General features: G+C 49.5%; 1 protein-coding gene across 1 annotated transcript in view; it reads left to right on the forward strand.

The window, feature by feature from the left end:
- The window catches only part of SH2D4A (SH2 domain containing 4A), a 73,838-nt gene that overhangs the window by 18,914 nt on the left and 40,328 nt on the right, over positions 1 to 14,596 (forward strand). The window contains exons 3-4 of the mRNA XM_007112649.3: positions 2,604 to 2,763; positions 4,043 to 4,214. Of these exons, the coding sequence (XP_007112711.1) occupies positions 2,604 to 2,763; positions 4,043 to 4,214 (332 nt within the window). The remainder of the gene's footprint in view (positions 1 to 2,603; positions 2,764 to 4,042; positions 4,215 to 14,596) is intronic.

A 14,596-nucleotide genomic window follows, 5' to 3' on the forward strand; every position in this document is an offset into this window, starting at 1 on the left:
TTAGTTGCTCCGCGGCATGTGGGATCTTCCCAGACCAGGGCTCGAACCCGTGTCCCCTGCATCGGCAGGCAGATTCTCAACCACTGCGCCACCAGGGAAGCCCCCCTTCTCTGATCTTGGTCATGCTGTTCCTTGTGTCCAGCGCCAAACCCAGCCCTATTCTCTGTCCAGATTCCATATCCATCCTCCCAAACTGAACACAAAGAACTTCCTATTTCTTCTCTGTCCTTCCGAAGCATCCCCCGTCCTCTGAATCCTCGATGGACTAAAATCTCTCGTGGTTACAGTGTATGTCCCCGGCCCTCCACACGTCCCGCAGCACTTCAACACCCCTCCCCAGTTACTGCTACTTTTCTAGGTAACTAGTTGGTCAGCACCTGCCTCCCCCAGCTAGAAGGAGGGACTGGTCTGTCTTGTTTGTACGTGTTCACACGTGTCTACCTCGGGGCCTGGCACGTAGCAGATACACAGTGAAGTCCATTAAGTCAGTGACCTACCACCCTACTCTTTCTCTCCCAGGCTCTGGGTGACCTGCAGGAGGATGTTTCACCCCACATCTCCGCAGCACCCAGCTCCGCATCCTGCCAGCGTTAGGAACGCAGTAGGATTTTGTGGAAGGAGCTACACAGAGGCCCTGCTAGCCCCCCTGTCTTGGTACGAAGCAGAGGGCACCAGGCCGACACTCACGTTACTGGAAAGATTCCCCTTCCCAGGGAGCTGTGTGGGCCCCCTGGAGGACTCCAGTGTCTTCAGAGCAGAGACCTCTGTCAGGGCCGCTAAATCTGACACATCCTATCCAATTCCCTTTCTTCCTGCCCCAAAGCCTCTGCCTCTTTACCTTCACCCCCCCTCCTTTAGAGGCGTCAGCACTCTGTCCTCCGCTTTGCTGCCCCTCCCTTTCCTTTCTAAGGCCCTCCTGTGTTCACAGGGTCTCTGGGATTTCGGTCCCCCCAGAGCAGGGCCCTCCCCCCGAGAGTCACGCCCCCGCCCGTCCCCCGCCCGCACCCGCTGTGCTCTCGGGGGGACACGGCTCGGGAGGAGCGTGTGTCGCTGTCCTGAGCAGGGCTGTGGGGACCTCTGGTCCCCTCCTGCGTCCCCTGGCTCTTGGCCTCTCTCCTCTGCGGCCACCTTCCTCCTGCTGCCAGAACTGTCGGTTAGATGGTTACTTAGGTGAAGGTTGAGAGGTGGGCAGAGTGAAAATATTCTTAGCTGCCCTAGAGAGGTAATAAAGGGGTTCTGTGAGGTCTGCCAGCTTTCCACGGTTAATGAACCAGCGGGCATTTCCTCAAAAGAGCCAGAGCTGGCTGGGCCTCCCCCGGCCCCCAACCCCCAGGGCTCACGTGGGACCGACCCTCCCTCACACCTGTTCCACCTGTGAGCACAGAAGGTTTGGCTCCTGTGTGGTGAAGACTGTGACCCTGCCCCCCCAAATATCCTCTTTAGAGCACTGTCCCCAGAACATCTCTGTGGCCCTGAGGAAGGTGGAAGGCGCCCAAAGAAAGAGCACGCCTGGCCCTGAGCAGCTGCTTTTTTAACGTGTCCTGACGCACCAGCGGGACGTGAGTCCACAGCACGTTGGACAGAGATGCTTTCGCTGGAAACCGTCCTCTGCTTCCTGTGACATGGCCACGGCCCGGCCTGCGTGCCAGCAGCTGCCCGTGTCACACACTCAACACCACTGGCTAGTGTGGGTCCTCAGGCCCAGGCATCTTGACCAGCCGTGGACCATGATAGCCCTGGTGAGTCCCCTCTGGGGCCTTCAGGTTTAGGACTGCCCACCCCCTCTCCTGGGAATGGTCCACCGTCCCAGGTTTCAGGGAACATGACCTGTGCGGCCGCATCTGAGGAGCAGGAACTAGAGAGAACGTAACACAACCCCTGCCGGGAGCAGGCGTAAACACGGTCATTCGAGTAGCTTCCTTCCCTGCGTCTCACACTTCGGGCGTGTCATCTCTCACGGGCTGGCCCGAGTCTCTGAGCTGGCACGTCCGTCTGTCAACAGCACAGGGGACGGTGGCGCCAGCCTCTCCTGAGAGTCCGTCGTGTGTCAGACACCTGGGGACCTGCCTGCACGGCTGTCGCCACCTCCCCACAGACATCCTCCTGGGTAGATGTTAGCATCCCCATTTTGCAGATGAGGAAATTGAGGCTTGGGGAGATTAAATTATTTGTCCAAGTCACACAGCTAAGTGGCAGGGCTAGGATTTAGACTAAAGCATGCCTGACTCTCAAGTGTTCGCCTTGTATTCAGCAATGATACCTAGAAACGTAGTGGACACCCCAAGCCCTGGAGCAGCCGGGTTGCAGGGAGGTTCTTAGGCTGTAGGTGTTCTGGTGCCTGATGCTGCTCTGTTACCCTAAAGATAATGCAGACAATGCCTGCTTTCCTCCCATCTCGCGTCTTCACTTAGAAAAGGGCACCACGTTCATCATATCTTCAGACAAACGGACTGCAGCCCACTGCCACCGCCCTGGGAACGCCGCTCATCCTGAGCAGGTTGGACGGGCTTTGCCTCGTCTGACTTTTAAATACTTTAATGATGGAAAGCATCCTAAGCCATGGCTAAAGATACTTGTTCATCCAAATTCTGTTTTGCCTGCAGACAACAGCAAATCGGTTCATTGGAAACTGGGAGCCGACGAGGAAGTCTGGGTGTGGGTGATGGGTGAGCACCACCTCGATCAACCCTACGACGCGCTCTGTGATGAGATCCTCGCCCAGAGGGCACGGCTGAAGGCGGAGCAGGAGGTGCGGGAGCTCAGGTATGAACCCGCGGGGCCGTGAGGGACTGGCCAGGCGCCACACAGCAGGGCCGCGAGGCCTCTGGCGCTCAGACCCCGTGGGGGGCCAGGTGGGACTTGAGGGCGCACGGTGACTCCCAGTTTCTGGAAAGTTCCTTCAGACTTCCGGCGGCTCCCTTCATTTTCACAGCGCCACCATGTCGGCCGTTTCGCTTTCCCGCTTGGGCGTGGAGGTGGTTCCCCGGTGACCCCGGGCTTCCCTAGCCTCGCGCTGGAACAGTGCAGCTGTGGGAGGGGGTGAGGCGCGGGGACCCCTCGGGCCTCAGGCTCCGGGGGCCCCGCAGGAAGCGGGCCCGAGGGTGCTCGTCTGTGCTGGGTGCTGGGAGCTCAGGGACGGACCGGGAGCTTGCGGTCCAGGAGGAGAAACAGGCAGACACACGGGCTGTGCTGTGTGCTGGGACTAAGGCCAGGCAGGGGGTTCCCCGAGCCATCATCCTGACCCACGGCGGTGAGCCTTGAAAGGTAAGTAGTTTTCCAGCTACAGAAGGTCAGGCCGGACAATGCAGGCAGAGGCGTCATCTGGACCGCTCGATGGAGCGTATATGGCGCTTTGGGCGATGGTGAGTCCCGCTGCCTGTTTGGGGTGCACAGGGGTGAGGGGGCCGTGCTCTGAAGTGCCTGGAAGGCCAGGTTTAGGAGTTTGGACCTTATTCTGTGACACTGAGGAGGTGGTGAGTGAGGAAGCGACATGATCGACTGCAGAGACAGGAAGGTAGCTTGGGTGGGAGCAGTGAGGCAGGGGATGGGTCCCCTGTGCTGGGTGCCAGGGTGGCCTCTGCGAAGTGTTGGCAGCCCCGTGCGAGCGGGGAAATAGGAACAGACACGTGGGCCTCTCTTCCGTGCCGCAGTCCTGTGACTTCACAACCGTAAGCGCGCACACGGAGAGAAAGGGACCCTTTGCTGCTGATGACCCAAAGGCCCTGTGCTCTGGCTGTTTAGCTTCTGAACCAGGAGCCGGGCAGACCTGGGTTTCAGTCCTGGCTGCTGCGTGGCCTTGGATGAGTGATACCGTTATTTTGAGCCTCTTAGAGCAAAGCAAGGATAACAGCGCCTTCCTCGCAGGGTTGTTATGAGGCTGAAGTTAATGTCTTTAAATACCTAGCAAAGGGCTCAGCCTACCATCAGCGCTCAGTAAATGGTACCCATTACTGGTTTCCACGTAATTTGAATGCAGACCTCTACTTTGGGAAAGCTGTCTTTGTTGAAGACTGTTTTTGGTTCCACATCTGTTTCTCTTCAGAAAAACCCAGTCCAGAGAATTCACCAGCGGCTTGAGACCAAAGTCACACTCCTCCGATGTGCGGGCACCAGGTGACCGGGAGCCTCGGAGCGTGTGTGAGAAGGCGGCAGAAGAGGGGGGACGCGGGCACGGCCGTGGGCCAGCTTCACCTCTAGAAGGGGAGAAAACGCCCGTGAGTCTTTCGTGTCTGTAAATGTGCGGAATTTCGTGACGGGGGAGATGAAGGTATTGGGGCCACTGAGCGTCAGGATCCTAAACTGGCTTTTCTGGGAAAAATCCCTCCCAGCTTGAAGGCCCTGCTGTTATTCCTTGTTGGGAGATTCGGGAGTTTGGCTCACTTGCTTTTTCATAAACGGTATAAGGCACCCTTTTCCACGGGAGAAGGTGTCAGGAAAGAACTCTAGATATAAAACTGTGCATTTTAAGACATTTCCGGGGTTATTTTTCCGTGTTATGTGCCTTCTATGATGGCTCTGCAGACTCTTTCTTGAAGGGCCAGATGGTGGACCACGGAGCTTCCGGGCCCTGCGGCCTCTGTCACAGGTGTGCACAGGCTGTGGCCGCTTTACTCACCAGGGTGGCTGGGGCCGGGTCTGGGGCTTGGGCTGCGGTTTGCTGGGCCTGCCTGTAACACGGGCACCTCCGGGACCTAGATAGGTCCTAATGGGTCTCCCCTTTTGTGGAGGACAAAGCATCAGTGTCTCTTGGCTTCATAGATTCTGCCTGGGTTTGTGGAACAGCTGCTGCCTCAACACAACAGCATTCTATACTCAGAACTAGGATGAATTCTCTTAGGTCAGGTGGTTTAAAAAGCTCAAACGTAATTTGTGGCTTGGATTATGGTTTGCAAGAATAATGAAACTACACGGTGAAGGATTTCTTCTGCCAACAATTTAATTACCCTGAGAACTAACAGGGGGTTTGCAGCTGTGTGGCTTCCATTAGGTCTCTGGCTCTGTGACGCTGTGCGTGCTCTTTACCTCTTGGAGGCTGTTATGTGGGAGATACATGGAGGAGAAGATCCCAAGATTGATTGATTTACTCATGCAATGACCAAGTACCCATTATGTGCTAGGCTTGAGGTGACAATGCAGGAGTGAAAATAGAATCACTGCTGTCATGAATTTCGTAGTTGAGGAAGCAGGGAAAGATTTCCCATAAAATGTCATTTCAAACGATGGCAGTGCTCCAGGACTGGGGTATGTTTCTGTGCCTCTCTCACCCCAGGACGTGAGCATTACCGGGGCGTGCATCATGGCTTTGCAGGGGACTCAGAGCTGGAGGTAACCACAGAGGCTGCCTGGGGCTGGAGGTTCCAGCAAAGGGACTGTTGGGCAGGGCTGTGTGGCTGGAATGCAGAGGGAATGACAGAGTGAGGGGCTGGGCAAGGCCAGGCGGGACAGGGTCCTGGGGGCGACTTACGTGTTCTGACCCTTTGTGTAAGAACACCTGGAAATTGTCAGTGAGTTTTGAGCAAGGGGCTGACCTAAGCAGGTTCATATTTTGAAAGGAACTGATCGGGCATCCCAGTGGGCAGGGGAGTGAGGTTTCTAGCACAGCCCAGGTTTCCAAGGTTGGATGCCTGGGGGTGTGGGTGTGTCAGCAGCATAAACAGGAACGAACTGCTGGAGCAGTTGCTGGTTTTAAAGAAGATGAGTCTGGTTTAGAAACATCAAGGACTTCTCATGCTCCTCCAGGTGGAGATGTAAGTTGATTTTACACAAAAGAATAAAAGACACACAATCTGACTTAACGTTCACAAAGCTTTTCCTCAGGGATTTAGTTCATTTTACAACACAATGCAAGTATGATTTCTTTTGTACAGCTGAACAAACTAATGCCCAAAGAGAGATTGATTTGCCCCCCATATCTCAGAAAGTCCTCATTTTTGTATATCTACTTGAACTTCCACTCCCATCATAACTTGGATGTATTTAAAACAGATTCATTGTCTTCTCCAGATCTGCTCCTTGGACAAAAACTCTAGTGAGAAACCAAGGCAGGAGCTTTGGATGTCACCCAGTGCATGTTTCCAAATGCAATCCAGGCTCGCGCTGTAAAGATTTCCGTGTTTCGGCCGTAATTTAACCATAGTATCTAGAAGGATACTGTCATGTCTTTAAAACTGCATTGTCTGCACAAGGCCTAAAGTTTATTATAAAAGGAAAAATCATCAAGCCATTTTTATTGATGTTAGTGATCATAATGCATATCTGAATAACCATGGGTGGATTTAAAGAGCCATCAATTTTCCAGAATTATAAAAAGTATTCAAGGAAAATCAGCTATAGATTTGCTAAAATAAAATGGTCTTGTTGGACTCGTAATGAATTTCCACATGACAGATCATCACCAGAAAATGTGCCCCATAGGCTCAGAAAGTTCTCCAGACCTGAATCTGAAAGCACTCCTTACTGGTCTGATCTAAAATCTCTGAAGGGCTATGAAGAAGACATAAAAGTTAAATTCAACCCAAGTGTTGATGTGCCTTCAGCACCGTGGAAGCTCTTGTGTAAGAGTCAGTCACTCATTGGAGGTGGTGCTTCTTAGTTAATGATTTAACTGGGGTATAAGAGTGGACTGGGTTTCTGCATTTGTATCAGCCAGTGTCTTTTCAGTTCTGCTCTGATTGTCTTGTGAATGGAGGAGAACACGTCGTCAGGGACCCCTTTGGGCCTGTGTAGGACTTGGGGGCCAATCCCACAGTCATTCCTTCATTATCCTCTCTCTTTACCCACTAATATTTTGAATAAGACGAAATCAGCTTAAAAGGATGCCAAGGCCAGCTTCAAGAGGAGAAAACAGCACATCCTAAGAGCATAGCCAGGAGCCTGGGATATTCTTTGGTGAAAAGGCAGATTTGCTTTCGTGCGGGTAACTGGGGTGATCGCGCCGAGGGGGAGGAATTTGACACTTCACGTGCATGCATCCCTGGACAGCTGACGAATGACTTAGATGCGCTGTCTCACTCCATCCTCACAGCAGCCGTCGGACACGTGAAACAGGGTCTGTTCTCCGCGGGGAGGAAGCAAGAGCGGTGGGTTGTGCAGAGCCTGTGTTACAGGCAGAGCTGGGCCATCTCGTCTGCCCCGGGGAAGCTATCACGGCTGCATCGTCATCATCACACTGCTGGCAAGAGAGGTTTTGCTTTTGTGCCCCCAAAGCAGGAGTGCTTTAGACCCAGATGCTGTTGGCTTTCAAATTAAACAGTAGACTTTTTTCTGTAAGGAAACATGGAGAAAGAGAAAGAGGAGAGCGGAGAAACAGACGCAATGAGATCTAACTGCCTGGACACCTGCCAGGGCGGATCCACGGCAGTGTCCCCAGAGCTCGCAACGTGGCCCTGCCGCTGCCTCGGCCAGATTCTCAGAGTTGCGTTTGCCCTGCGCGTGGCAGCACTGAGTCTGTGAGGCAGGGTTTCTCACGTGGGCTAGCGGACAAACCTCAGAACCTTTTGGAGCCTTTGTCTTCTCACCTGTAAAAACGCAATGAGATCTAACTGCCTGGACACCTGCCAGGGCGGATCCACGGCAGTGTCCCCAGAGCTCGCAACGTGGCCCTGCCGCTGCCTCGGCCAGATTCTCAGAGTTGCGTTTGCCCTGCGCGTGGCAGCACTGAGTCTGTGAGGCAGGGTTTCTCACGTGGGCTAGCGGACAAACCTCAGTTGTCTTCTCACCTGTAAAAACTGGGAATTAAAAATACCTGCCTTGTTTTATCTCATAGTTTATTTTGTAAAAATTACATGAGATAATATATTTGGAAATGCTTGGAAAACTGCAAATCCCACGACAACTCCAAGGGGTTATTTTAATCAGAAACACGCAAAGCCTTGCCAGGTCTGCGTGACAGTGTCCTATACCCGGCCTGCCCTGCGAGCACCCTGCACGGTGAGGCCGACTGAGGTGAATCGGTCCTTGCGTGAGCTAAGGCTTGTCAGGGGCTCCATACGTGTAGTGATGTTACGGGGCCATAAGGGAGGCACCCGACTGGGTCTTGGTGTCTCAGGACTTGGGAGAAAGAAGGGACACCCCCTGGAAAGCACTGCACCCAATGAGGCAGGACAGAGTCAAGTTTCTGGTGGGGAGGGCGGGGCTGGCCTGGGAGGGCGGGGCTGGCCTGGGGAGGGCGGGGCTGGCCTGGGGAGGCCTGGGGGCCAGCTGGGTGTCAGTGGAAAGTGAGTGAAAGCATCTTGAGTGGGTCCAGGGAGGGAGCGGCCTGACCCCAGCAGGGCTTGGCTGGGACACGGGGAAGGTGCTTTGGGAGGGTGTCTAGAGGCTGTATCATGGGGGAGGAATCAGGCTTGTCCTGTTTAGTTTTGTGTTGCTGCCATAGCAAATTACTATGAACTTAATACCCACTTGTTATCTCACAGCCCCCAGGTCAGAAATCTGACATGGCTTGGCTGGGTCTTCCATTCTCATGAGGCAGAAATTGAGGTGTTGGCTGAGAAGGGATCTTATCTGGAAGCTTCGGGGGAAGAATTGCTTCCTGCTTATTCAGGTCGTTGGCCTGGGGACAGTCCTGGGGCTGCCTGCCTGCCTTCTCATGCTGCCAGGGTGGCCCCTCCCGCAAAGGCAGGTGGAGTCTCTCTCCTGCTTACAATTTAGAGAGATGCTAAGATTCTTGACTTGCCCTTCTGCTGCATCTCTCGGACTCCTGCTAGAGAAAGTTCTCTGCTTTTAAGGGCTCATGTGGTTAGTTGAGGCCAATAGAACAATCCAGGAAAGTCTCCCTATTTTAAGGTCTGTAGCTTATACTGAATACCTGCAAACTTCCTGTGTAACATAACACAGACACAAGTTCCGGGGGATGAGGGTGTAGACATTTGGGGGCTACTCTACCTGCCACACCCTGTAGGCGGTGGACTCAGTACCACTGGCCTGCCCGCCCTTATCCAAACCCCTGGGCCAGATGTGTTTCAGATTTCTGATTTTTTCAGATTTTATAAAAGAAATGCTGTGTATATACTGTATAATATATAGTGTCCCCAGCAGGGTTTGGTTACACTTTGCAATCAGTTACTCTAAATACTGTAAATGATCTCACGTTAGTCCAAGTCAGGTTTTCCCCTCAATATGAGTTATGTACGTTCAGAGCTTGTTGGATTTCAGAATTGTTAATAAGGGATTGTGGATTTACGGTAGGTTTTTGCTCTGTAGTAACATAATGAGAGCAAGCATGGTAAACGTAGTCAGAAGAACTGGGCTTTCATTTTCACTCTGTGTCTGCAGGATTTCGTTTTTTCTTATCTATAAAATGAGAGGCTTTTAAAAGGTATGTAGACACAAAGCATAAGACCTCTTACGCACCTACACCTGGGCAGACATCACTAATGGATCGCAGCTCTCCTTCGCCCGACCCAGGGCATGTGCGCCCTCGTGTCCTGTCCACAGATGTCTCCATGCTCAGTCCTGGGAGCGAGCGCTAGAGATGGAATCTATTTGCTGAGATGACTCCTCCTAGCCTTCCAGCTCTAAATGCCAGTGATCCTAAACAGCACCCATGCCTGTGTAGCCTGAAGGCGAATATTTTCTCAAGTCTTTCTGGCTGTTAAGGAGGGTTTCCATGCAGTTTCACTGGAAAAATCACATCACCAGGGCTGGACTTTCACATCCAAGCAGGAATTAGGCAGGGGTGTGAGGTCCAAGCCCAGCAGTACAGGGCCGAGGTTAACCCAGCCCCATTTCTGGAAATAAAGTACATATTACGTCCTCCTTAGTCAATTGGCTAGCCTATCCTCAGCTTTTCACCACAGCCCTCCAACCCCAGATTGGAAACTATACCTCTTGACCCACCTGGGTCTACTTAATCTTCTCACATATAAAAAATTGTAGACCTGTACCCTTCCCTCCATGGAACCAGAACAGTAAACAGACCAATCTTTAGGTTTGAATTTGGATTATTTTATGCCAGTGTAACAATGATTTATTTTATATCTTCATTGGCAGATGGCTTCATCCAAGGAGATCTTTTCTAGAACAGTGAAAGATTTGTCCCAATTCTAAGGGTAGAGAATTTCTGCTTAACCCTTAGATCCACAAGAAGCAAACCTGGGGGATTTGAGAAGAGTTATTTGATGCCTTCCTCAGGGTTTGGAAAACTTGGGGTCCAGTCTCAGCATCTTTTTACACACTGAGGATAATCTTTACAAAATACTTCTTAAGAATATATTTATGTTAACTTGAAATTTTCATTTTAACAAATGGATAACCAAAAGTAAGACTGCCCAATTAAGTACCAGATACCTTGAAACAGTGCCGCTGACATAGAATACCTCTAGTCTGGGAATGGAGGTTTCCATCCTTCGAAGCAGCTCTGTGACCTGCGGCCCCATCCTACAGGAATCCGGTCCCTCTATAAAATAGGGATTAAATTAGCAACATTGTTTCTTTACAAAGGAAGCTGAAAAAAAATCTATGAGGCTGCATGCCTAATAGCATCTGATGGAAACAGCAAGAATTGCCCCTGAAGTCCTTCAGTTATGAGATGCTATTCTCACCATGAGCCCAGCCTTGGTCCTTTTCATTTTTCAGACGAGAAGGTAGAGGCAGAGGGAAGCTGAGTGGTTGGTGCAAAATCTGAGGAGACAGAAATGATGCCTAGATTAGAGCTGGCTGCATGGCTTCTTTTCTGGAAGCTGCTGTCCTCTACAAAATACCTGCCCTTTCCTTGTTTTCGGCAGCAGTGGTAGCACTTGGGAAACTCAGAAATGATGTTCTGCTTAATATCTAGTGAGAGTGTTCTGGTTCTCAGTGGATCGCAGCAAACACTCAGTGCTGCTGGGAGCCTGTGCCTGAATGGGAGGTGATGGTAAATATGAGAATTTAGCTGTCACCCAGCCACGTTCTGAGACATGCAGGTTGGGAAGCAGAGGCCATTCCCAGGCAGAGAAAAGTCTGATGAGGAGTTAATAAGAGCCAGAGAAGAGGACAGGAGAGGCACTGTGTGAGCAGGCGCCCCTCCCTGGGGGAGTCTGGGTAAGAATTAGGAGTACCCCTCTGCTGAGCAGAGATCCTTAGGGACCCTTGGTGTGGACAGCCCTCCAAAAGCAGTCAGCGTTTAACCCTTTCCTGCAGGAGAATTTGGGAGGGAAAAGAACAGGTTTGAGGGTGGTGGGTGGGATACTAATTAAAAGATAAGCCCTTGTGTGTCTCTGTGTCAGGTGATTTGTAGGCTGGGGACTCATTCAGCAGTAGACTGACTGTCCTTGCCCCAAAGGGGACCTTGGATAAAACTATCTGCTCACTTTTAGATTTTTATTTCTAGAGAATTACTTGTTTTGAACAGAAATGGCCTTCAAAGTGGACCACATTGCAAACCAGGAGATTAAAAAAAAATTAGAACGAAAACATTTGTAATTCAAAGCATTCAAAAAAACCCAAAAAAGACCTTGAAGCTAGCAGGTTAAAAACCCTTGAGCAAGAGTCTTCCCCGTCATACACAGTATCTTCTTTAACCAAATGCAGCTAGAGATGAGACCTCTCAGCTCTCCACCTCTACCACACACACACACACACACACACACACACACACACACACACACACACACACACACCCCTCCCACACTGCCGCAAGGCTCTGGCACCTGCTTTTCCATCTGTCATTTCACTATAACAACTGATAACAGAAACATGCCACTAAAATGTGCATTTTAATCGTAAAGTTGACATTGAAACTGTGGTAGTGTTCAGTTGTGTTTTTAGGTGTTATTCTAACTCGTGGCGTTATGTTCCCTTCAGTAGAGAACAGTGAAGGGGCACCTGGATAGTGATTTTCAGACACAATGGAAGGCTTCCACTTAGGTTTTCCTTCTTCCTTACCTCCTTCATGCCTTCCAGACCGAAGTTGTTAAGCTTGCTGTCTACTCAGAAACCAGCAGTTCTCTAAAACTGGATTTCGATTGTTTGCCTTCATGAAGGAGAGATTCAAAAGCAAGATACTGAGGTCAGACCACTTGAAGAGAATGGAAAAGACTATGCTTGATTGCTACTTTTGGACCCTTATTCATCTCGAGGTGCTTCTACATAGCAACCAAAGTTTGGGGTTCTATGTGGCACAGGCTTTCTATTAAGAGTGAAAAGTAGTATTAGAGCACAGCTCCTTAGGTGACTTAACCTAGGGGAGTAGGCGGGTGGAGAACCCTGCCCCCCACCGAGGGGTAGACGCCCTGTGCCAGGGCCTGGTGGAGCCATCGCGGGATGTCTGGCTCTTGTCTGCAGACAGACATGTTGCCAGTCCCTCACAGGGAGTAGGGGTCACACTAATAATGAGGAAACCACTGCAAACAGAAGGGGAAATGTATTCTTGAAATGCAAGTGGAATTTTGAGGGTTGAGTTGAATGTGAAGAAAAAAGAGAGATAATCCCAAACCAGTAACCATTTCTCTTGATGTATATTCCCTCCTAGTATACATGAAGGAAGCATTTCAGTATTATTTTTGTGAGAGATGAAAGTATTGCGTATACCAGGTAAAAACAGACGAGGAATTAACCGTGCTCATTTTATTAATCCAAGAGAAGAGCCATATTCAGAGAGTTACACAATTACCCCAGTAGTTTTTGTGTAACTGTAATAGAATTTCATGGTAATTTGTAGAGTAAAACTTTATAGAAGATAGAATCACAGAATCGTAAGCCTTTAAAAGCCTTTTAAGCTGTTGGAGTTTTAAAAGTAGTATGTCATATTAAAAGCTTCATATAAAGTGAATTACAAAAGAGAAAAACAGTTCCAGTGTTGAGAGTTGTGCGTTACAAAGTTGGCAACACAACTTCATTTTGTGTGATGCCCATGACGTTGGCAATGATTCATTCATCCGACTCACTGGGGTAGCATGCTGGGAAGAAAAATATGGAACCCTGTGGGGCCTTGCTGACCTTTCTGGGGCTCAGTTTCCTGGTCTGAAAAATGGAGGTTACAGTAGCTACAAATCACTGGGTTGGATGTGAGTAAAATATTATATATGTAAATACTATTTTCTATTATTATTTATTGTTAGGCTCCTATTTTATGTTACGTCAAGACTTCCCAAATCAACCATGTTTTTAGGACTCTTTGACTACTCTCCTAACAATCCTTTGTTACTATCCTTATACTTTATATTCTTATACTTTATATTTATATATATTACAGCTATATAAATATAATATACATAAATATTTATATATTTATAATAGCCTTAAACTTTACATTTAACAATTACTTTATTTCTCTTGCTGTCTTCCTTTTCTCCTTCATGGATCATATTCTCCCTGGTGAAATTGTAAGAGCGGCCTCTGAAACTCTTTCATATCTGAAACACTTTGCCCTAACAACCCTTATTAGTTCTGATTATTGCATTTCCCGAGGATGTTACTGTCCAGTTCTGCTGTTTGCACATCGCTTGGAGGAGTCGTGGGTGAGGTGCGATGCCGGCGGACTGACCTTCATGCGGCATGACAGTTCCATGCTCTGCTCTGCTCTGAATAAACTCAGGCACTAAAGACTAATGCATTATTTAAAGAGATGCCATAAAGTTACACATCATACTAGAGTCCACTGTATTTTCAAGTCGGACTCTCCAGTAGTCTTTGTGCATAGATTTTGCTAGGAACAATGTTAGAGAAATGGGGAAAAGATTCCCTAAAGTCTCCGTTGTCCTAATTCATGTTTCAGTAAAATCTCTCCACAGGGACCACACAACATATTTTCAGCAGTAAACTTGAATGTCCCTTTTTCATCCTGTTAGTCTAGTTGGCCTTAGGAAAGTATCTCCACTTTCTCTATATTATTATTCTTTGTCACTTTATCAAAGCACGGTTTCATTATTCTGCCTCTCTCACTATTTTAGAAAGAAAAAAAAAACAATGCTGAACCCCAGTATGCTCAAAAGCTTACTATTAGAGTCATCACTGGGAAATTCCCTTTTCACGTAAAATGGCTGAGAATAGACATAGGAATCTGATTTACCAGCGACCTGGTCAGCAAAGTGTGGGGGCAGGCCATCGATTTTTGGAGAATTTGAATTAAGTCTCTCTTATTAGTATTAAAACTAGACTGAATATCTTTTAATGATTGAGAACGTGTTCATGAATATATAGTGTGTTCGTTCATTCGCCGAATACTTATTGAGGCCCTACTAAGTGCCCGGTCACTGTTCTCTTTGCTGAGGCTCCAGGTATCGTGACTTAATTAAGCTGACGTGATCTTTGCCCTCACAGAGGTTACTATTCTGACCATCGGTCTGTTAAGGAATACCATGGATTTAAGAGGCGTAAGATCAGGATGAGCCAATACTTAACCTAGCAGTTTGTTTTCAAATGTAAACTCTTGATTTTAGCCCCTTAATTCAGCTGTCCCCAACCTTTTTTGTCACCAGGACTGGTTTCGTGGAAGACAGTTTTCCACGGATGGGAGGTGGAGGGGGATGGTTCAGGCGGTAATGCGGGTGATGGGGAGCGATGGGGGGCGGCAGACGCAGCTTCACTCGCTGGCCCGCCGCTCACCTCCTGCTGTGCGGCCCAGTTCCTAACAGGCCAGACACCGGCAGCGGTCTGCAACCTGCGGTTTGGGGACCCC

The sequence above is a fragment of the Physeter macrocephalus genome, chromosome 20, assembly GCF_002837175.3.
Source record: "Physeter macrocephalus isolate SW-GA chromosome 20, ASM283717v5, whole genome shotgun sequence".
In the NCBI taxonomy this organism is placed as follows: domain Eukaryota; kingdom Metazoa; phylum Chordata; class Mammalia; order Artiodactyla; family Physeteridae; genus Physeter; species Physeter macrocephalus.